Source organism: Rhinopithecus bieti, unplaced genomic scaffold (genome assembly GCF_001698545.2).
Source record: "Rhinopithecus bieti isolate Rb0 unplaced genomic scaffold, ASM169854v2 scaffold_5333, whole genome shotgun sequence".
Lineage (NCBI taxonomy): Eukaryota > Metazoa > Chordata > Mammalia > Primates > Cercopithecidae > Rhinopithecus > Rhinopithecus bieti.
The window spans coordinates 430,074-454,107 of NW_016804678.1; the positions used below are offsets into that span (position 1 = coordinate 430,074).

Sequence of the window (24,034 nt, forward strand, 5' to 3'; positions counted from 1 at the left end):
CAAAAGCTTCAGGTGAGGCTATTTCATCATATTAATACATCAAACCTGTGTTGTTTGAAATATGTGCTATGTATGTGCATTGCTCTTTCATTCTTTCTTGTTTTAGAGACAGGGTCTTACCCTGTCACCTAGGCTGGAGTGCAGTGGCACGATCATGGTTCACTGCAGCCTCAACCTCCTGGGCTCAAGGGATCCTCCCCCTCAGCCTCCTTGGTAACTGGGACCACATCCAGATCCGTTGCTTTTTCATTTCTAATAGGGTTTTGGTTTGTGTGGTTTGGGTTTTGGTCTATTTAAATAATAGTGGTATCTTCTCATGTATATGATATGGTTAATTAAATTCTACCTGGAAATCTAACCACATGCCTACTAAGAGAGTTAGAGGACAATCACGGTTCAGCAGCCGAGCCCCTGAGTTCTCCCCAGCCTCACCCCTCCCAACCGCCTCTACCTCCCCGACTATACATTATGGATTCTGCGTGGCCCTGAAGCCCTCTGAGTTTCAGCCTAGGCCTGGCCTTCCCACCCGTCCCACAAGACTCCCGCCATCTTCCCTCACCCCATGACCATCTGCTCAGGGCCCTGGCCTTGGTATCAGAGCCCCACCTCAAGAGAAGCCCTGTCTTCCTGCTCACTGTTTCACTTGGGGACCACACAGCCCCTCCCCCATCCCACCCCAGGAGGACTGGCACCCTGAGCAGCCCACCAGAGACCACGTTCTGGCAGTCCCTGTCCCTCAGGCACTGACCAGGATCTCCAAGCTACAAAGGATTCCTGGGTGGGAATGGAGGAAGTGTCGGGCCACATGCCTCCTTCCCTGTGGGTATTGGCTGAAGAGAACTGCAAGGCATTGGGGACCCAGCAGTAACACCTGAGTAGTCACCTGAAGAAGCAGGGTGCTGGGGAGCCCACCCCGGACGGGGAGGAGACTTGCTGGCCTTGGGGAGAAAATCGGCTGTAGCTTCCAGGCAGCACAACTCCAATTTCCCAGCTTGGTCAGAAGGGCCACTCCTCACAGTGGGATAGGGGTGGGAGCTCCCTGAGGAGGTGGGGTCTTAGGGTCCTCCATCCAAGTCCTGCAGGAAGCCCCTGGGAGGCAAGGCACTGGCCAGGCCAGGGTCAGAGGCTTGGGGTCCCTGTCCTCCCTGGGTCCCGGTATGTCCATCTGTAAAACAGCCTTGCACTGCTACTCTTAAGGCACACACTGAAGGATGGGAAAGGGGAGGCAAAAAACATCTGTGCACCAGGCACAGGTGCTAGGGAATTCCCAGGCTATTTTCTTGCACAATTCTCACAGCTTCCCAGGAAAGTCAGTGTGATCGTCTGGGACCTAGAGCCCTCAGTCTCACAGGGGAGGGAGCTGACACTGAGCCCTTGTGTGTCTGAGACATTCCCCACCTCAGGCTGTGTTCACAGTTCTCATGGGCCAGGGGAGTCACTGCTGCAGCCCTCACTTTTGTGTCTCCTCAGAGAACAGCCTGGAATCTGTGAACATCAGCTCTTCCTCAAGCGCTGAAGAGAACCCAAAGAAACAGGCAAAAAAACCCAAAGGTAACCTTCAAGTTGGGAGGCTAAAGTCCAAGTTGGCAGGAGGCAACTCCTCTCCCTCTGCCCCCAGATCCCCTCAGACCAGGTCTCAAGAGCTAAGGGCAGAAGGAAATGCTTCTCTTTCCATTAGGAATTGTGTTACAGAGACTTGAAATAACTGAAATAACAGGCACATAAACAACGTAAGACTTATTGCTCCCTCTATTAATGAGAAATGTGGGAGGGAGTGCAGGCTTTCCTGAGGCTCCATGAACAGCGGTTCCATAATATCTTTCAGATGACCAGGTCCCCAAGTCTCTCTGCTCCACCAGAAAGGAATTAGGGCTTTCAACCACAAGATTGTCTCATACTCACAAAATGGCTGCTGCAGCTCCAGCCTCAGTACATCTGATTCCAGGCAGAGAAAGGAACAAAGGGAAAGGCAAAACTACCCTCCAGCCAACTTAGCCTTCTAGGGGAAAGGATTCTTCCCCAAAGTCCCAAGCAGCAATGTCTTCCCACATTCCAGCAGCTAAATTTGCCATATGGCCATCAGGATCTACAAGGAGGGCACACTGCTGCCACTGTTAGGAGGAAGGAGGGCAGGCAGCTAGCTAGCTGCATGTGCCTCACCCTGGTAGCCCTGCACAGGGCTTCGCCACCTCCTGCACTGTGGTTCCGACCTCCCTTGCCTGGACTCCCTGCTGTCTCCCATTCTGCCCCTGGGCTAACAGACCAGTCTGGTCCTTCCGCTGAGGTCTGCAGATGTGAGCGTTTCTTCCAGCCTGTGCTCCATGGCCCAGGCTCCCACCCCTCTCCCCACCACATTTCCTCTCTTTTATTATTATGAAATTATCAAATGAAAATTCAAACATGTCCAGACGTAGAGATTGGAGCCAGCGAGCCTCACAGGCCCACCACCACGTTCTGCCACTGACTCAAATGTGCCCATTTGCTTCCTCTGTCCTTTCCCTCTTTTTCTTTGCCAGGACATTTTAAAGTAAAATCCAGACATGTCATTTCATCCACCTTGGTGTGCACTTCTGAACAATAGGGGTGTTTCTGCACAAACCCAAGCACCATCACCACACCTGACAAAGTGAGCCAGCCCAACCCACGGTCAGACTGGCCCAGTTATCTCAGAAACATCTTCTGTAGAAGATTCGTTCTAATCAGGATTCAAAGGAGACCTGAGCTCCTTCAGTCTCTATGAATCTAGCAGCCCCCTCCCTGGCCCATCCCATCACTCTCTGGCCTTTGACTTTTTGAGCAGTGGTGTCGCCTCTCCTGCAGCAGGGCCCAGTGTCCCCATTCTGCATTTGTGTGTCTGCTTCCTGATGCTGGCACTGGGACTGCTTCTCTGTGCCCATCCTCCCTGCCCTTGGACATTAGCCCCAGGTGCTTGACTAGATCCTGGCTCCCCTTGGTCACAAGGCTCTTCTCATGGGCAGAGACAGCACCTGCATCTGCCGTGGATGCAGAGGCACGGGAGGGAGAGAGTCCTGGGGGTGAACACCTGACCCTCCACACAAACTATCACGGCAGCCATTCACCCAGTCACCCATCTATCCCTTTGTTTTTTTGAGACAGGGTCTCACTGTCACCCAGGCTGGGGTGCAGTGGTTCGATCACAGCTCACTGCAGCCTCAACCTCCTGGGTTCAAGCGATCCTCCTGCTTCAGCCTGCCGGGTAGCTGGGACAACAGGTGCGCACCACCACACCTGGCTCATTTTTGTATTTTTTGTAGACAGGGTTTCACCATATTGCTTTGGCTGGTCTCAAACTCCTGGGCTCAATCAGTGCTTTGGCCTCGGCCTCCCAAAGTGCTAGGATTACAGGCATGAGCTATTGCACCTGGCCCAGTTTGTGAGTTTTGACAAATGTGTACAATGTGTTTCCTCCACCCTATGAAGATCTAGACCATTTCCATCTCCCCAGAAATTATCCTTCCCTGAGAGACAGCCACTCTTCAGCTATCCCCACCAAACCACTGGCGCTCCTCTCCAGCCTCCTGTAAATGGAATCGCACATTCTCTATCCTTTCAGTTTCAGCTTTCGCTCAATATCCAGTCTGTGAGAGGTATCCACATTGCTGCACCTAGCCGGAGTCCCTTCTGTGCATAAGCCAAGCATTTATTCTTTCTATTGCTGGTGAACACTTGTGTTGTTTCCAGTTTTTACAAATAATACTGCTATGAAGTCTTGTACATGTCACTTTGGGGACATAAGCACTTGCGTCTCCTGGGTACACACCCAAGAGTGGAATTGCTGGTTGTGTGTTTAACTTTAGTGGATAAATGAAGTTTTCCAGAGGGACTGTACCAATTCCCAGTCCCACCAACAGGCATGCGACTTCCAGTTGCTCTGTGTCCTCTCCAACTTGGGACACAGTCGATCCTTTTAATATGACTTTGTCCTCTGGGTATATGTTAGTATCTCATATTTCCTGGGAACCCAGGAGGGCCATTCCCTTTTCACATGGTTCTGGGTCATTTGGTGATTCTGTGTTGGGACGTACCTGTTTCCATCTTCTGCCCACTTGTCTGTTGCACTGCCTGTTTATTTTAATGACTTATCGGAGCTCTTCACTGGGTAGAAGTCACTTGCTAGTTCTAAGGATGACAGATATATTCTCCCACTCCTGGAACTGCCTTTTACTCTCTGAGCGGCGCAAAAAGGCACCAATAAAAAGTTCCTGGCTGGGCACAGTGGCTCACCCCTGTAATCCCAGAACTTTGGGAGGTTGAGGCAGGTGGATTACCTAAGGTCAGGAGTTTGAGATCAGCCTGAACAACACGATGAAACCTCGTCTCTACTAAAACTATAAAAATTAGCTGGGCGTGGTGGTGAGCACTTGTAGTCCCAGCTACTCAGGAGGCTGACAGGAGAATTGCTTGAACTCAGGAGGCGGAGGTTGCAGTGGGCCAAGATCGTGCTACTGCACTCCAGCCTGGGCAAAAGAACAAGATGCCATCTCAAAAAAAAAAAAAAAAAAAAAAAAAAGTTCCTAATTTTAGTGTAGTTCAGTTTCATGTAGCTCAATCGTTTCTTCGTTATGGCTTTTAGTGTCTTATTTTAAAACTCTTTGGTGACCCCCGAGGTCATGATATCCTCTGATTGTGTCTTCTACAACTTTTTGTTTTACTTTCACAATAAGACCTACAAACCACATCTTAATTGACCTAATTGTAACCATTTCATTTGTAGATTCCTTTGGGTTTTCTACTAAACAATCATGCCACCTTGAATGGCATTATTTTCTCTTCCTTTGTGATCCTTATACCTTTTCTGCCTTTCTTTTTTTCTTTTTGAAACAGGGTCTCTGCCACCCAGGCTGGAGTGCAGTGGTGCCATCTCGGCTCACTGCAGCCTCGACCTCCTGGGTTCAAGTGATCCTCCCACTCAGCCTCCCAAAGTGCTGGCATTACAGGCATGAGCCACCATGTCCAACCTTTTTATTCCTTTTTCTTGAATCACTCCCTCAGTGAGGACCCTCATTTTAATGCAGAATAGCAATGTCAAGACCAGGCATCCTTGCCTTGCTCCTGGTCTGATCCTACATGGGTGGAGGGACATTCAGTATCTCATCTGAAGGTTTCTTGTAGATATCTGTATTTATTTCCTATTGCTGCTGTGACAAATCACCACAAACTCAAAGGCTTAGAACAGCACAAATATCTCATCTTACAGTTCTGGAAGTCAGAAGTCCTGTAGGACTAAACCAAAGCATTGGCAGGGCTGCCTTCCTCCTGGAGGCGGGGAGAAAAATCCATCTTCCTGCCTTTTCCAACCTCTAGAGGTGGCCACCCGCATCGCTTGGCTCAAGCCTCTCACTCTGTCTTCGAAGGTAGCAGCACAGTTTGTTGAGAGTTTCTATCATAAAGGGGTGCTGAATATTGTCGAATGCTTTTTCTGCATCTTTTGATATGATCATGTAGTTTTTGTTTTTAATTCTGTTTATGTGATGTATCACATATATTGACTTGTGTATGCTGAACCATGCCCACATCCCTGGGATGGAACCCACTTGATCATGATGAATTATCTTTCTGATGTGCTGTTGGAATCAGTTAGCTAATGTTTTGTTGAGGATTTTTGCATCTATGTTCGTCAGGGAAATTGATCTGTAGTTTTTTTTTTTTTTTTTTTTTTTGTCGTGTCCTTTCCTGGTTTTGGTATCAGGGTGATACTGGTTTGATTCTATGAGCATCTCTTCTTTCTCAATATTTTGGAATAGTTTTAGTGGGATTGGTACCAATCCTTCTTTGAATGTCTGGTAGAATTCAGCTGTGAATCCATCTGCTTTTGGGCTTTTTTTTGTTGGCAATTTTTAAATTATGGATTCAATCTCACTACTTGTTATTGGTCTGTTCAGGGTTTCTATTTCTTCCTGATTTAATCTAGGAGAGTTGTATGTTTCCAGGAATTTACCAGTTTCCTCTAGGTTTTCTGTTTGTGCACATACATGTTCATAGTAGTCTCGAATGATCTTTTGTATTTCTGTGGTGGTGGATGAATATCTCCAGTTTCATTTCTAATTGAGTTTATTTGGATCTTCTCTCTTCTCTTGGTTAATCTTGCGAGTGGTCCAAACCGATTTCATTTTTTTCAAAGAACCAGGTTTTTGTTTCATTTATCCTTTGTATTTCCTTTGTTTCCATTTCATTTAGTTCTGGTCTGATATTTGCTATTTCTTTTCTGCTGGGTTTGGATTTAGTTTGTTCTTGTTTCTCTAGTTCCTTGAGGTGTGACATGAGGTTGTCAATTTGTGCTCTCTCAGACTTTCTGGCGCAGGCATTTAACACTATGAACTTAGGAAAGTCTGTGTCCTGGAGGTTTTGATAACTTATCTCATTATTACCATTCAATTCAAAGAAGTTTTAAATTTCCATTTTGATTTCCTTGTTAACTCAGATGTCATTCAAGAGCAGATTATTTATTTCCATGTGTTTCTATCACATTACTCCACCTTGGCTTCTCTTCCTGCACTCCTCGTTCTGCCCCAACCCTCCTGCCTCCCAATTACAAGGACCCCCGTGGTTACACTGGGCCCACCCGGACACACCGGGACACCTCAGGATCCTTAGCTCAATCACATCTGCAAAGGCCCTTTTGCCACAGAAGGTGACACTATCACAGATTTGGGGATTAGGACACGGGCATCTTTGGGGGCTGTTACTCAGCCAAAGCATAATACCCTTTATCAGATTTGGGGGTTCCCTTCTATTCCTAGTTGCTAAGAGTTTTATTCAAAAATAAGCTTTGAATTTTATCAAATAATTTTACTGCATCTCTTGAAATGATTGTATCATTTCCTGTTTTATTCTGTTAATGGAAGGTATTACATTGATTGGGTTAAAAACATTCAACCAACTCTGCATTTTTGGAATGATTCGCCTCAAATGACTGCCATTTTTGGGGTGGGCTCATCTTCACCTAAACACGTCAATCATCTTCACATGAATTCTGACCACTCTCAAGTCACCAGACTGCAGGTGCAGTGCCTGACTTCTTAAGCCAGTCTCCCCATAGCTACTTACAGTTATGGGACCTTGGCAGAGTATCTGATTGCTCCGAGCCTCAGTTCCTCACAGGCAAAATGGGAGTAACCATAATTCCCACCTCCTTGGGCGGTCAGGAACATTAAATCACGGAAAGTCCCCAGTCTGGCCCATGGCAAGTGCTGGGTGCTTCCTAGCTATCCATTTGCTTTTGTGATAGGGACATGGGATGGGCCACCCATATGTGCTCATCGCCAGTTTGGGAGCATAAAGAATTTTACTTCTCTGCCCCTCTGATCAAGCACCAGGCCCCATGATTCCTAATCAAGGGCAAACACCTCTGCCCTGATTGAGTTGCTGGACAGTAGCAGGGAGGAAGAGCAAGTGCAGACTGGGAAGGTGAAGCAGGTGCCTGGCAGTTCCTCCACCAGCTGCCTGTGTCCCAGTGTCTGCCACCCAGAGCCTTGAAGCCTCACAATGCCCTCCATGCCCTTGTCCCGGTAGCTGTGCCAGGCTGCACCTCCTCACCCCATCCCACCTGCCTGCCCTCTCCCAGAGCTTCCTAACAACTTCTGTGACACCAGCCACCCTCTCTGTCTTCCAGAGCTGTACTAGAGTTTTACATTTATTTTCTAACATTTCTGGGGGGTTGGTGTTGGGCTGGTGGGGAAGGCAGCCCATGTGCTCAGTTTACCCTCTCCACCTGACTTCTTGGCTGCCTGAGGCTCACAGGGAGGCCGCTGGCATCAGCTCCATCTCCGAATTGCACTCAGTGTGCAGAATTATAAGCGGGACAAGAGTCTACCCTGCAAAGCAAACCTTCACAAGCCCCTCTGTGGGCCTCTAGTCCCTCCCCAGGTCTGAAGTACTTTGTTCTTGGCCTTCCCTGGGAGGACTGAGAGGCCCGAAAAGACAGATGTAAGTTCACCTGGAGGCCCACAGCAAGGGCTGTGAGTTCAGTGTCAGCAGACCCTGGTCACCAGGCCCATAACTGACAAACAGCAGGCTCAGCCTCCCTCCTCCATAAGGGAGACTCCAGAGGCCTGCAGTGAGGGCTGACTGAGGGCAGATGTGTGAGACAAGGCTGTGCTCACCAGCTCTCTTTCAGACGCCAGGGACAGAAGCCCAACTTAAACCAGGTTAAACTACAGAGGTGCCTTTATGGAGCTGGAAGGTCCATGGTTGGACTTTAAGCACAGCTGGATCCAGGAGAACCTTCCCACTCACTCATGCTTTTCCATGCTGGGCTGGGTGGGCAGTGGGGCCCCAGAGACACAGACCACCATCTGGAAGAGCTGGCTCGCCTCTCCAGCGAGGTGTCTCCCTTTCCAGAGCATGGTCCTGACCCTTCAGCGAATCCCTTCCACTTGTCTGGGGATGTGGATTTCTTCTTGCTCAGAGATCAGGAGCGGAATAAGGCTCTCTCCGTGAGTATCCAGGACAGACGCCAGCACCTCCAGGAGCTTCCCTGCTCCCACTGCTTCCTGGAGTGGCCACATTGCCCTTCTCGGAGGAGCACTTTCCTCAGGTCCTTCTCATTCCAGAATAGTCAATGGCTCACCACTTCCTACAAAACCAGCTGGAAACCCTCCTTGGCTCTCAGGACTCACAGTGTCCCACCCGTATTCCCCTGTCTGTCACCATTCTTCTTGGGTCTTGGTCAGATAGACTTCTTGGGCTGCCGTGGCAACAGCCTCAGCCACCTCACCGCCACTTCCAATGCCACCTGCATGAAACGCCATCCCCTCCTGACACTCTCTGGGGCCTCCAAGGCCCAGCTCAGCCCTCACAGGCCCTCTCCCATCCCACAGGGACCCCCTACTGCTCAGGCCTTGTGCCCTTCCTCTGGCTGGACTCCTGCAGGTCAGATCAGCACACAGTCACCCATGGCATGCATACACATGATCCCCCAGGTGCCTAGGGTCCCTGGGCCAGCACCGACCCCACTCTTGCCCCATCTTCACCCTAGCCTGTCCTGTTGCTTTCCCAGCCCTGAGAGCTATGAGCCCTGAGTGGGGAGAGCCCACTCTTGCTGCCTTGGGCACCTAGCCCTGCCCCATGTGCCAGGCATGGCAGCCTTCCCAGGGTCGCACCTGGGCTGCCCCACAGCCTCCATCCACCTCCCCCTGACTCAGGGTTCAGCGTCTCAGGGATTCCTCACAGCCGTGGTTCCCAAGGCAGCAACAGCTACACTGGCATCTGCAGGGCATGGGTGGAGATGCACAGGCTTCAGCCCTGCCCAGGCCTCCACATCAGAAACCAGGGCTGAGCCTGTGGGCTGTGATTCCTAGACTGACTGAGACCCAGAGACTCTCTGGCCCATACCTTGGCTACCCTACTGTATCTTCTCCAATGAGGCACTCGGTTTTCCTCTACACTCAAGTCCAGCCCTAGCTCAGGACCTCCCCCGCCTTCTACTAAGAGTCTCATCCAAAACACTCTCTCCACCACACCAAACAGGGTCACCAAACGCCATATTCACCCACGCAATAGGGTCAACGAACCGCAACCTCACCCACCCAACAGGGTCACCAAACCATACCCTCCCCCACCCAGCAGGGTCCCCCACTCACAACCTCCCCTACCCGGCAGGTTCTCCCACTTACACCCTTCGCCACCCAGCAGGGTCCTACACTCACCACCACCACCTCCCACTCCTGACAGGGTCCCCCTCAGTCTGGCCCTGCCCTCAGTCAGCTGCCCAATGTCTTCTAAAGGCCACCTTGTACCCTGAGGATCTAGTAGGTGACATTTTCCTGATGGCAGTGATGGGGACGTGCACTCCAGGGGCCTCAGGCTGGACCCATTTGCCTGGGTTCTTAGATGCCGTTTGTGTACCTGGTAGGTCCCAGCAGGAAACAGAAGTGACCCTAGAAAGTCCATATGAAGAGACTCCCGGGCTGGTGCAGAAAAGTGGGAGAGGGTGTGGAGCTGGCAGGGGATGTCCCTACCGTGAGAACTGGACAGCAAAAGGGACATGGGGCGGGGTGGGGATGTGGGGAGGTGAGTCCAGCCTTCCCCCTCCTCCGAGCGTTTTTTCCCAAGGGAGGGCTGGCTCGAAGCCACCCCCAGGCCGCACAGGAGCTGGAGTGGGGTGGAGAGCAGGTGGAGATGGCCACCAACGGTGACCTTCCAGCTAGGCTACACCCACTACACAGCCGTAGTCTTCGGGAACCCCAGAGCCTCTAGGTTCCCTGCCCCTGGGCTGGTCATCAAAATATACGACTCACTTAAATGTGGATTTCGGATAAAATGAGACATCATCTTTTCGGGTGAGCGTGTCCCCTCTGTGGGTCTGGAGTACTCATTTGACCAGGCAGCCTGTGTTTGACCAGGGGACCCTGACTGGCGCCCTTCTCAGGGGCAACTGGCCTCCCCAGCAGTTGCCCTGCCTGCTTGGCTCTCAGCCCAGGGCGGCTGTGTTCAGGCCCCCGCGTCCCCGCGCGTAGCTCCACGGGCATCCTCCCGCGCTCCCGCGCAAACCCGCGTCCCCGGCCTCAGGCCCGCGCGCCCCTTGGGAGTGGACGCGGATGGGGAACCTGGGCCCCGCCCGACTTGGCCCGACGCCCCCAGGAGCGGCAGCAGCAGAAGACGATGCGAGTGCACGAGAAGATGACCTACTCCTCCAAAGTGTCGGCTAAGCACACCAGCTTGCGGCGGCAGCTGCAGCTGGAGGACAAGCAGGAGGACCTGGAGGCGCGCACCGAGGCAGACCATCTGCGCGCCTTCCGCGACTACAAGACCTGGAAGCTCACCTTGACCAAAGGTGCGTCCCCTCCGGCGCGGGGGAACCTGGGCCAGTGGCGCCCCACATCCGCAGCGCATGGGGCCACTCGTCTTGCACAGATGGGAAGTGCTTTGGAAGGCCCGCCTTTTCTGTGTTTGGCCCCTCCAGGGGGGTCCCAAAGCTCTATTCCAGGACTGCAAGCCTAAAAGCTTTTCAATCCTAATAGGATAGTTCCCCACCTTATCCTTGGTTTCTCTTTCCTTGGCTTCAGTTGCCGGAGCTGAAAGTAGGTGAGTACAATACAGTAAGATATTTTGCGAAAGAGACCATTTGCCTACCTTTTATTACAGCATATTGTTATAATTGTTCTATTTTTATTAGTCGTTATTATCTCTTACTGTGCCTAATTCATCGATCTAATATAACTTCATCACAGGTAGCTATGTGTGGGAAAAACTTAGTGTCTCTAGGATAGGGTTCAGGCATCCCCTGGGGGTCTTGGAACACAGGTTCCTGGATAAGGGAGGCTGCTGTATTGCGTGATTCGGAATGTGGACAGTACACAGTGGGCACAGACTTCATAGGGTAGAAGTGGGAGGTTTAACTTCCTAGAAAAAGAGCATGGAGCTGGACCTAGGTTTCCTGGCTTCGGTGGCAGCTGCAGCATTTCACAGCTTTGTGGTCACACTCAGGTCACCTGAGCCCTTTGTAGCTCAGTTTCCTTTCCTGGCTGATAACAGTATACCAGCCTCATGGATTGTGGGGATTAAATGTGCTAATACATTGGCTGTAGTAAGAAAGAACCATGTATGTGTGTGAGTGGTGGAAATCTTAAGTACTGAATATGTATTAATATTCTACCAACCCAGATGATGAAGTATATTACTAAGTTAGAAGCAGTCAGATCAGAGTCCTGGCACACAGGGGATTAGAGGTGTACCATGTGACTCTGAAACACACAAGGGCCTCCAGCCTCCACCTGGGTAGCCTCATCCTGAGCTTGCGGGGGGCGTTTTGGCCCCACAGTTGGAGGCGCTGGTTGGGGGGAATGGGGGTAGACGGGGAGACAGCATGGCCTGTGCATTTTCCTGCCTCCACCCTTATTCCCAAGACCTGGAGGAGAGGCAAGTGACTGAGGAGGCAGGACTATGACTCCCAGTGAGGAACTGGGTCTCCTGCAGGGGTAGAGACATCTCCGTGGCTACCCAGGGAGCCCCAGCCAGGGCCTCTGCCAGGATCTGGACTCTGGGGACAGAGCTCTTGCATCAGCCAAAGCAGGGCTCTGCTCCTGGAGAGGAAAGGGTGTGAGGGACAGGGCCAGAGAGCCCCATGGTTTCCAGGTCCTTTCCACAGCTCCCAAGTCAGAGAGCGCCTAGAACTTCCACTCCAGGAAGGCCAGGGAAAGGGGCCCCTGTCGCCCTTGGCCCCAGCCTCGTTGTCCTTCTGCATGCTCTCCTGAAGGTTGTCCAGACGTCCACCTCGACTTCCTCCTGTCTGGTTTAAACCCTGGCAGTGTAGACTCAGCCTCTGCCCAGTTTGCTCGGGGGGCTTAGGTGCCCCAAGTAGCAATTATGGCTCCCCATTTGTCTGTCCTCATCCCCATTCGGGTCCTGGCTAGATGGCCTGTGGCTATTAAGTCCAGCTGGGTGAAATTTCCAGGGTGGGGTGTCCAGAGCCCCATTGCAAGTGAGGAGAGTGCTACAGCAAGAGAGGCGCAAGTCAGACACAGTAAGGACTTCCCACCTGGCCAGACTCTGGCCATGGAGAATGTAACATTTCAGGCAGAGCCTTCTCTCTTTGTGGAGACAGAGGACAAGAACACTACCTTCCATGGTCCCGGTGATCACCTGGGCGTGGACGCAAAGCAGTGCCCAGCAGCCGGCGGAAGCCTCCTCTGCAGACCTGCCAGGCCCCTCCTCAGCCTGGGCTTCCCGCTCTTGCTCACCTCCCTCTTCTTCCAGCAGAAAAGAATGTGGAGCCTGATAACATGAGTGGCTACATTAAGCAGAAGCGGCAAATGTTCCTCCTCCAGGTAGGTCCCGCAGCCCCCAGCTTGAGGGATGACAGCAGGGGCTGGCCTGGGCCAAGCACCATGACCCCACTCTGCTGGCCCCCAGTATGCCCTGGATTGCAAACGGAGAGAGATCCAGCGGCTGGAGACACTGGCGACCAAAGAGGAGGCCAGGCTGGAGCAGGCTGAGAAGTCCCTGGAGAAGGATGCCGCCTTGTTCGACGAGTTCCTCAGGGAGAACGACTGCAGCTCCGTGCAGGCCATGAGAGCGTGAGCCTGCAGGCCCGAGGGGCTGGCTGGGCAATGGTGAACCCCCATTGTCTCTGAGCCTGTGCATACCCACTCATCCACCCCCTCACCCAGCCTCTGCCCCTAGCCCCTACAACACTTCTGGAAGCACCAGGGCTAGTCGAGAGCCAAGGGCAGGGGATACTACAGGCAAAAGGATTAACTGTGTGGCTCTCCAGCCCTGTCCGGAGCCGGGCACAACCCTGGGGCCTGTGGGTGGTGTGCTCACCCCTCTTTAATAGGCTGCCACTGGCCCCCTGCCCCCATCCCTCCTCCCCCACGCCCAACTCCTAGGGCTGAGAAGGAGACCAAAGCCAAGATAGAGAAGATCCTTGAAATCCGGGACCTCACCACCCAGATTGTTAATATCAAAAGGTGAGGTCAGAGGGCATGCTGGCCATTGACTGGCCCACCTCCTGGTCCCTCAGTCATTTTGCCTGGCCAAAGGCAGCCTAGCGCCATGTGAACCTCATGGCTTTACCTCCCAGGGTCTCAGTGCTTCCATGAGGCTGTTGCCCATTTATAGACGAGGGGAGTGAGACCAAGAGAGATTCAGTGACTCCTAAGGCTTCCACTTGGAGGCAGGCAGTTTGGCTCAAAGGCTCGCCCAGCTACAGCCTGAGAGAGGTGAGGTCTCCAGGGTGGAGAGGAACTTGCAAGTCACAAAAGGCTGTGACTCTGCTTGTTGCAGGGTAGGTGCTCATCTTCCAGCATGTGGCATTCCTGCACCTTTTCTCAAGGAAAACAAGGAGCCCACACAGACTTGGCCAGGATGGAGGTGTGGCCCCGGCATGGGGACCTCACTGTGGCAGAGGCTGACCTCCTCTTTCCCACCCCCCACCCCACCCTGATGTAGTGAGATCTCCAGATTTGAAGACACTCTGCAGCATTACAAGGTCTACAAGGATTTCCTGTACAAGCTGTCGCCCAAGGAGTGGCTTGAAGAACAGGAAAAGAAACACTTGTTTCTCAAAAAGGCCAAGGAGGTCTCCGAGGCTTCCAAAGACGGCAGTGTTAACTCCACACCAGGGGACAAAGGTAGCAGAAAAGAGAATGTGGGTTCCCATGTGGGCTCTGCCAGTGGCCCACTGAGACCCTGAGCCCAGCTGGCAGGTTACCTGCAGGCATCTGGGCCACGCGGCATCACTGAAGCTTGGCTGCAGCTGAGGCCATCGGGGCCCCCCCCTTTGCTTCCTGTAGGACCAGGGATCAAGGGCAAGGCGAGCACCGTGTGGGCCAAAGGTGAGCTGCCGCCCCCAGCCTGAGGAGCCCAGCTCCGCCCTGCACAGGGTTCAGAAACCATTCCTCTGCTTTCTCCAGAGGGTCAGGGCACAAAGAAGCCCTGGAGGTTTCTGCAGACGATGCGGCTGGGGCAGAGCCTGTCTTACCTGAGCAGCCCCCAGCAAGGCAGCCAGCCCAGCGAGTCTAGCGGTGGCAACTCCAGAGGGTGAGTGGGCTCCGGGGGGTGGGAGGGGCTGGGGCCTAGCAGGGAGCCCTCCCTTGTGGCACCCACGTGTAGTCAGGTCTGAGTGCCACAGAAAAGAAAGTATGTTACTCACAGTCCCTACTCCACGAAAGGCCACACAGGGAAGTCCCAGGTCGGCCAGGAGGCAGAGGGAGTAGGGCCCTAGGGCAGGAGTTTCCATTGTGGTTCTCATGGGAATTAAGGTTGAGGCGCTGAGCAGGCGTAGGGCTGATTTGTTTTTGAATAATTTCGGGGCTCTTGGACAAAGGCCTGTCCCTAGTTGTCTGGTCCTGGCCCTGGGGGGATAGGTCCTGAGTGTGAAAGTCTGATAGAGGATCTGGCTGGGGTGTGGACAGTGGATTGGGTGGTTTGCATTTGAAAGGTGAGCTGAGGGCAAGCGCAGAGGCCAGGGTGAGTCATTTCCTGTCTCCATGGACTGGTCAGCCCTGAGAGAGGTGGTCCCTCCAGGCTTGGCAAGGTGGGGTGTCAAAAGTAACAAAACACAGAACATCAAAGTCATGGTCACTATATGGGTGAAGTGGTCTCATATGGTTTTCAAGACATTTTCCTGATGACAAATCTGAATACATTTCATACTTACTGGCTGTTCAGATGTCATTTTTTTGTGAAGTATCCGATTTCTGTACATTTTTGTTGGATTATTGGCCTGGTTCTTACGGTTACCTATTGCTTCTCTATGTATTCTGGGGACCAGCCTGGTGTGGTTAAGTGTGGTACACATATCTTCTTCCAGTTTGTGTCTTGCCTTATTTCTTATTTATTTATTTATTTAGAGATGGAGTTTCGCTATTGTTGCTGAGGCTGGAGTGCAGTGGCGCGATCTCGGCTCACCACAACCTCCACTCCCCAGGTTCAAGCGATTCTCCAGCCTCAGCCTCCTGAGTAGCTGGGATTACAGGCATGTGTCACCATACCCGGCTAATTTTTTGTATTTTTAGTAGAGACGGGGTTTTGCCCTGTTGGGAAGGCTGGTCTCAAACTCCTGACCTCAGGTGATTCTCCTGCCTCAGCCTCCCAAAGTGCTGGGATTACAGGTGTGAGCCACTGCACCCAGTCACCTTATTTCTGTTTAATACTGTGTTTTGAAGAACAGGAATTCTTAATTTTAGTGAAGTCAAATTTACCAATCTGTAATTTTATGATTGGTGAATTTGGGGCCCTGCTTAAGAAATATTTGCCAACATCATAGTCACTAAAATATTCTCCTGTGTTTTCTTCTGGAAGCTGATGGTTTTTATTGGCTTGGATAAGGGTGGCAGAAGCGGGGATGGAGAAAACTGGGGACTGTAGGGCTCGGGGCTGCTCCCTACACCCCTGCCCTGGCCCTGTGTCTGTGGCGACCCACTCTCCTCCACAGGGTCTTTATCTGCTGCTCAGCCCTTCTGCCCTCCACCCTCTGTCTTCCCCTCTCCACGACTGCCTGTTCCTGAACTCCACACCCAGATGGGTGGCTCCAACATCAGCCTCCCATGGCCCAAACTGATGCTTCTCCAGCTGGAAGAGGACCCAAGCTGGCTTTCCTCTCTGCCCAGTGCAGCCATGCCTTGTGGGGAAGACCAGCCACCACTGAGGCGTGCTGCTGGGCCATGCACAGGCTGGTGTTAACGCTGCCTGCCATGACGCCCTGCATTTCCAGTTCTGTGTTGAGGAGCAGAGGTTCTAATGTATGCAGTGCAGCCTGTTCCGCCTAGGGCCCCCTCAGCCATGGACTGACCCCTACCAGACAGGCCCTGACTTGGGAGACTTGAGAACAGAGTCAGGGACCACACTATCCTGGGTTTCAATCTCCTGGCCCCTCTGTCTATTAGCCAGGTGACCAGAGTCACTGAGTACAGCTGGGCAGGTTGTGAACTATACAAGGCACTCACTCAGCCAAGAGGGCACGTGGGGGCTGAAGTCCAGCCCACCCCCACCAACTGCCAGGTCAGGCTCCCTGACCCAGTACATCCATCTGGAGGGTAGAGTCTCAGAAAGGCATCGTATGGGCCAGCAGTGCCCTGCAGGCAGCCAGCTCCCTCATCTGTAAAATGGGCATCGGTGTGCAGTGTGAGGCGTGGGTCTGGCGAGTGCTGTAGTTGATATCACGGCCTCTCCTGGGAAGCCCTCCTGGATCTGCCGTCAGAGTCCCACAGGACCTTGCCCTGATGCCTCTCTGTTTCTGGGGGCTAGGGGGTGGCATCTCCAAGCCCAAGCTCAGGTCCCTGAGGTGCCTGGGGTAAGCCAACGCAGCCCCCCGCCACCAACCTCAGCCAGCAGGCCTTGCAGATCCTAGGTGAGGCCCAGGCTGGAGCAGGCTGGGAGGGCAGGTTTGGAAGTCCGTGGAGGTGAGATCCCCATCCAGTGGGGCCTTCTGGGGCCCACACTGAGCGTTTAAAGCTCACACAGCTTGTGCCCAACCCCTCTCCACTGGTCCAGGAAAGACCTTGCCCCTGGGCACTCAGGATCACCTGAAGGCAGCCCTGAGAGTCCCTCTATTGCTGTGAGTGGGACCCCAAGGACAGGGGCCAAGACTGACCCTAGATGGGGGAGGCAGGGCAGGAAAGGCCTCAAAGGTGGTGCTCAGTAAACAACGGTGAGGGAGGAGGGACAGCCCCAGCAGCCAGCGGAGTGGCAGGTGCAGAGGCCTGGGGTAGGGCAGCACCTGGAGAGACGGGACCTGACCGGGCAGGGCAGAGGGGCTGGGGCAGGGGAGGCAAGGTGAGTGCTGGGAGGGCCGCCTAGCAGTCCCCAGGAGGAGAGAGGGTTTTATTCTAAGTGCAGTGGGGCTGGGATGGGTGGGGGCCATTTGGCCACCAAGGACTGGGGCCTCTGGGGACAGGTCTGGAACATGGCTTGTCCCGCATGTCAAAGTGGCTAGGGCCTTGGGAAAATGAGTGGATTGAAACTATCCCCTGGCTGCAGTGTGGCAGCTGGGGACTGTGAGGAAGCTGGTGCCACCCTCTGGGCAACTGTGGGCAGCTGGAAGAGGAGGGATGGGGATGCTGCCAACGCCTTCAAGACCTCTGTGCCCCCTTCCCTGGCTCCTGTCTTCTCAGGCTGGTCCCAGAGTCCTGACCCTGCCATCTCTTCGCAGGTCGAACTCTCCCATCCCCCCCACGCAGGAGGACACCGACAGCGATGGGGAGGTGAATGGCCCAGTGCTGTACTGGAATTCATAAGTCGCCCCTCCCTTGCCGTGCCCCTATCCCTGCCCCTCTGGCTCTGTCCCTGGCCAGTCCCTGCCAAAACCTGTGGGTTGCAGGAACCACAGCTATACTTCACGGAGCCCCAGCAGCTCCTGGATGTCTTCCGAGAGCTGGAGGAGCAGAACCTGTCGCTGATCCAGAACAGGCAGGAGATGGAGGAGACCCTGGAGGAGCTGAGCCGCACCCTGAAACACACCCAGATCCGCATGTAGGTGCCGCGCAGTGGCCGGCGGGGGCTCCCTGCCACTCTCATCCTGGGATCCCTCTGCACTGGGAGCCAAGTTGGGGGAACAGCCCCCACCCCTGTCCATGGCCCTGGCCTGGTCCGGGTTGTCTGAAAAGCTCCGTGTGAAGCTCCGTTTGTGGGCCGGATCCTGGAGAGAGGGTGCTGGAGCTGGGGGTGGGCAGGGCCCAGGCACCTGTGCCCACCCTGAAGCAGCCCATGGCTAGAGCCAGGCCTTTCCAAGGAGCTTCCACCCTGGGCTCCTTCTACTGCCGCCAAGCTCCTGGGGGGCCCTTGGAGTGGCTGGAGGTCCACAGCGACCCTGACCCCCCAGTTCCTGGCAGCACTAACATGCTTCACACAGGCACCCTAAGCAGTCATTTGCTCAGAAGGGCCTGGAAGCTGCTGCTGCTTCATATTTCATAGACTAGAGTGGGTGTTCACAGCACAGAACTGGGGAAGGCCAAGCCACCTGTGGGCTGCTGTGAAGTGTGTCCCCCACTGTTGTTCAGTAGCGTAACGGGGATGCGAGTGGGTGCAGCCCTGAGCAGGAGGACATGGGCGTGGTGAGTCATGCCATCCTGCAGGCTGGGGCCAGGTGGGGCTGAGATGGGCAGGGATGAGTGAGGGCCATCTGGTCACCCAGGACTGGGCCTCTGGGGACAGGCCTAAAACACAGCTTGTCCAGCATGGCAAAGTGGCTAGGGCCTTGGGAAAATCCTGGCCTCCCAGTTCCAACCAGAGAGGCAGCAGCAGAAGTCAGGTGGCTGCCCAGCTCTCACCTGAAGCCCACCTGAGGTTATTATGGTCCCTCCTGCTGGGTGTGGCCACTCAGTCTACTGCAGGACACCTGCCTTCAGGAGACCTGGGCAGGGCTGGGTCAGCCTGAGGCACTGGTGAGGCATATCCAGAGCAGGGAATCCTCTGCTCACTCCCCACATACTGCCTGTGCATCCTTTCTGGGTCAGGCCTGGGTCTAAGCTCTGCAAGGATAAAGCAAGGCCCTGCCCTCATGCAGCTGACTTTAATGGCAGCAGATACAACAAACAGGTCCACAGATGTGACTTGTGGATACTGATGTGTTCTAGGAGGAAAATAAAGCAACTTGCGACAGAGGGCTAAAATGGAGGGTGACAGCAGATGGGAGGAGCAGGGAAGTCTTCCAGGAGTTGTCAGAAAACTTCCTGAGGAGTGGGAGGAAAGCTATCCACACAGAGGCTGGGCAAAGAGGGTCCCAGGCAGCAGGAACAGCGGGTGCAAAAGCACCGAGGTGGGAGCCCATTGAGGCTTAAGTGTCCCATGGGGGAACCATGCTCCTGAGCACCCATGTCCCGTGGTGAGGTGTGGCAAAGAGTCCCCAGAATGATGTGAAACTCCCAGCCTCAGGCAAGACTATGTATCCTGGAATGCTGGGAGGTGACAGACACAGAGGAAGATGAGCTGGGGAGAGGTGGGCAGGCTCCCAGCTTAATTGGGCAAGAAGACAGGTTCCTCCTCCAACACACGCATGCAAACGTAAACCTCATAGCAGAATGCTGGATGTGACATCCCAAAGCTGGTCTTCAGCCAGCCAAGCCATCCCTGAGAGCATCCATACTTTGTTTCCAGGGGAGTCGCAGCCCATGTGTATTTAACTTCCATGAACTCAGCAATCTTTTCTCAGAAAAAAATCAAAATACAATCTTAAAAATATATAAAACAAATAGACAATCATAATAGGCCTATATCCATTAAAGAAATTAAATCAATAATTAATAGCTTTCCAAAAGGGAAAGCCCCAGGCCCAGATGGGTTCGTTAGTGAATTCTACAAAGGAAGAATTTCATCTAAAAAATAAATTACACCAATTCTCTACAATCACTTTTCAGAAGATAAGAGCAGAGGAAGTACTTCCTCACCCATTCTATGAAGCCGGTATCACCCTAATACCAAAACTAGATAAAGGCATTCCAAGAAAGGAAAAGTAGCCACCAATATCCTCAACATAGATGCAAAAATCCTCAACAAAATATTAGCAAATTGAATCCAACAGTATATGAAAAGAAGTATACACCACAACCAAATGGGATTTATCCTAGGTATGTAGGGCTGCTTCAACATTCAAAAATTAACGTAATCTGTCATATCCACATGTTAAATAAGAAAAGTCACATGATATAATCATAAGAAATAGCACTGAACACAATCCAATATCCATTCATAATAAAAGCTTTCAGAAAATGTGGAATAGAAGGGAATTTCCTCAATTTGATAAAGAACACAAAAATCCTACAGCTAATATGTTACCTAATGAAAAAAAAAAAAAAAAAACGAAGTTTCTCATGAGATGAGAAATAAGGCAAAGATGTCTTCTCTCACTACTGTTTTTCAACATTGTACTGGAAGTCTTAGTTAATGTAATAAGACAAGAAAAATAAAACATATATAGATTGGGAGGAAGAAATAAAACTGTCCTTGTTCACAAGTGACATGAATGTCTATGTAGAAAATTCAAAGCAATCAACAAAAAGCTCCTGATGGCCAAGCGCAGTGGCTCATGCCTGTAATTTCAGCACTTTGGCAGGCCAAGGCAGGAGGATCATTTGAGGCCAGGAGATTGAGACCAGACTGGGCAACATAGTGAGACTATATTGCTAGAAAAAATTAAAAACTTAGCTAGGCATGGTGGCACACACCTGAAGTCCTAGCTATTTGGGAGGCTGAGGTGCAAGGATCACTTGAGCCCAGGAGTGCAGTGAGCCATGATCATGCCACTGTACTCCAGCCTGGGTGACACACTGAGACCCTGTCTTAAAAAAAAAAAAATAAAAAAAAAAAAAAAAAAAAAAAAGGCTGTGTGTGATGGCTCATGCCTGTAATCCCAGCACTTTGGGAGGCCGAGGCAGGCAGACCACGAGGTCAGGATATCGACACCATCTTGGCCAACACGGTGAAAACCCGTCTCTACTAAAATACAAAAAATTAACTGGGAGTGGTGGCGTGTGCCTGTAATCCCAGCTACTTGGGAGGCTGAGGCAGGGGAATCACTTGAACCCGGAAGGCGGAGGTTGCAGTGAGCTGAGATGGCACCACTGCACTGCAGCCTGGCAACACAGGAAGACTCCATCTCAATAAATAAATAAATAATAAAAACAAAAAGCTCTTGGAACTAATAAGCTGTTACAGCAAGAAGCAAGGTTGCAGGATACAAGATTAACATACAAAAGTCAGTGGCTTTCTCATACACCAGTAATGCGCAAGTGGACTTTGAAATTAAACACACAATACCATTTACATTAGCACCCTCTGAAATGAAGTACTTAAATATAAATCTAACAAAACATGCAAGATCTATATGAGGAAAGCCGTAAAACTCTGATGAAATCAAAGGAGAATAAATAGACACATATTCCATGTTCAGGGATAGGAAGGCTCAATATTGTCAAGATGTCATTCTTCCCCCTTGATCTATAGCTTCAATGCAATCCCAGTGAAAATCCAAGAAGTTACTTTGTAGTTACTGACAAACTGATTCTGGAGTTTATATGAAGAGTCAAAATACCCGGAATAGCCAACACAGCACTGAAGATGAACAAGAAAACTGGGTGACTGACACTATCCAACCTCAAGACTTACTAAAACTACAGTAATGAAAATGGTGTGTGTACTGGTGAAAGAATAGTGAAGCAGATCATTGGAATAGAATAGAGAGCCTAGCAATTAACCCACATAAGTACTGTACACTCTGAGGTAATAAATGCATGTTATGTGTAACCTGTTGTGGAGCAATGGATAACCAAAGTAGCTGGTTCTAGAACTTCAAGATAATAATAGTATAGTAGGTTTTCATTGGTGTCTGGTCTCCTTCCCTCAGTGCCATGTCTGTATGGCTCATCCATGTGCAGATGTTTGTGTGTGTGTGGATGTAGGTTTTCAACTCATTTGGGTAAATACCAGGAAGCACAATTTCTGGATCATATAGTACAAGTATGTTTAGTTTTATAAGAAATTGACAAACTGTCTTCCAAGGTGTCTGTACCACTTTGCATTCCCACTAGCAATGAATGAGACTTCCTCTTGCTTCAAATCCTTGCCAGCATTAGGTGTTGTTAGTGTTTTGGATCTGGCCATTCCAATAGATGTGCAGTGGTATTTTGTTTTAATTTGTGACTCCCGGGTATATGATGATGTACAGGAAGCATGATGCTGGCAGCTGCTTAGCTTCTGGAGAGGCCTCAGGGAACTTAACAGTCATAGCAGAAGGTGAAGGCACATATTACATGGCTGGAGCAGCAGCAAGAGAGTGAGAGTGGGGAGGTGCCACACACTTTTAAACAGCCAGATCTCATGAGAAGTCACTCCTATCAGGAGAACAGTACCAAAGGGATGGTGCTAAACCATTCACGAGAAACTGCCCCATAATCCAATCACCTCCCATCAGGCCCCACCTCCAACACCGGGGATTACAATTGAACATGAGATTTGGGCAGGGACACAGATCCAGACAATATTAATCATTAAACTGTGGTACATCCAGAAAATGGAATATTTTTCAGTGCTAAAAGGAAATGAGCTATCAGGTCATGACAAGACACGGAAGAACCTTAAATGTGTATTACTAAGTGAAAGAACTCAGCCTGGAAAGGGTATGTATACTGTATGATTCCAACTTTATGACATTCTGGAGAAGGCATAAGTGTGGGGAAACTAAAAGAATCAGTGGTTACCAGGGTCTTAGGGGGAGAGAGGGATGAAGAGAGGGAAAGCACAAGGCATTTGCAGGGCAATGAAAATACTGTGTATGATGCTATAATGGTGGATATGTATCATTATATAATACATTTGTCCAAACCCATAGAATATACAGTACGAAGAGGGAACCTGCATGTAAAGTCTGGACTGTGGGTGATAATAATGTGTCCAGGTAGGTTCATCGATTGTATCAAATGTGCCACTCTGGAGGGGGATGTTGATAGTGGGAGAGGCTATGCATGTGTGAGGGTGACGTGTGTTTGATCCTTTTAATGCACTGTTGAATTCTGTTTGATAGTTTTGGGAGGATTTTTGTATCTATGTTCATAGGGGATATTTGCCTAAGTTTTCTTTTCTGGTGGTGTCTTTGTCTGGCTTTGTTATCAAGGTGATGCTGGCTTCATAGAATGAGCTTGGAAATGTTCTCTCCTCTTGCATTTCTGGGAAGAGTTTAGAAAGGACTGCTGGCTGGGTGCAGTGGCTCACACCAGTAATCCCAGCACTTTGGGAGGTCGAGGTGGGTGCATCATCTGAGGTCAGGAGTTTGAGACCAGCCTGGCCAACATGCTGAAACCCTGTCTTTACTAAACACGCAAAAAATGAGCCAGGTGTGGTTGTGCATGCCTGTAGTCCCAGCTACTTGGGAGGCTGAAGCAGGAGAACTGCTTGAATCCGGGAGGTAGAGGCTGCAGTAAGCCAAGATTGTGCCACTGCACTCCAGCCTGGGTGACAGAGTGAGTCTCCGTCAAAAAAACAAAACAAAACAAAGGCCGGGCAGGGTGGCTCACGCCTGTAATCCCAACACTTTGGGAGGACAAGGTGGGCGGATCACAAGGTCAGGAGATTGAGACCATCCTGGCTAACATGGTGAAACCCCGTCTCTACTAAAATACAAAACTTAGCCAAGTGTGGTGGCGGGCGCCTGTAGTCCCAGCTACTTGGGAGGCTGAAGCAGGAGAACTGCTTGAATCCGGGAGGTGGAGGCTGCAGTAAGCCAAGATTGTGCCACTGCACTCCAGCCTGGGTGACAGAGTGAGTCTCCGTCAAAAAAACAAAAACAAAAACAAAGGCCGGGCAGGGTGGCTCACGCCTGTAATCCCAACACTTTGGGAGGACAAGGTGGGCGGATCACAAGGTCAGGAGATTGAGACCATCCTGGCTAACATGGTGAAACCCCGTCTCTACTAAAAATACAAAAACTTAGCCAAGTGTGGTGGCGGGCGCCTGTAGTCCCAGCTACTTGGGAGGCTGAAGCAGGAGAACTGCTTGAATCCGGGAGGTGGAGGCTGCAGTAAGCCAAGATTGTGCCACTGCACTCCAGCCTGGGTGACAGAGTGAGTCTCCGTCAAAAAAA

General features: G+C 51.5%; 1 protein-coding gene across 5 annotated transcripts in view; it reads left to right on the top strand.

Annotated features, from left to right (window-relative positions):
* CFAP100 (cilia and flagella associated protein 100) overlaps positions 1-24,034 on the top strand; it is a 42,635-nt gene that overhangs the window by 11,289 nt on the left and 7,312 nt on the right. For 4 of the 5 annotated variants that reach the window (XM_017869893.1, XM_017869894.1, XM_017869892.1 and 1 more), the window contains 11 exons: positions 1,471-1,551; positions 8,362-8,456; positions 10,603-10,795; positions 12,721-12,788; positions 12,874-13,037; positions 13,350-13,430; positions 13,912-14,093; positions 14,256-14,297; positions 14,376-14,502; positions 17,615-17,666; positions 17,783-17,934. In XM_017869893.1, the coding sequence (XP_017725382.1) occupies positions 1,471-1,551; positions 8,362-8,456; positions 10,603-10,795; positions 12,721-12,788; positions 12,874-13,037; positions 13,350-13,430; positions 13,912-14,093; positions 14,256-14,297; positions 14,376-14,502; positions 17,615-17,666; positions 17,783-17,934 (1,237 nt within the window). The remainder of the gene's footprint in view (positions 1-1,470; positions 1,552-8,361; positions 8,457-10,602; positions 10,796-12,720; positions 12,789-12,873; positions 13,038-13,349; positions 13,431-13,911; positions 14,094-14,255; positions 14,298-14,375; positions 14,503-17,614; positions 17,667-17,782; positions 17,935-24,034) is intronic. The other variant, XM_017869896.1, reaches the window with a different exon arrangement.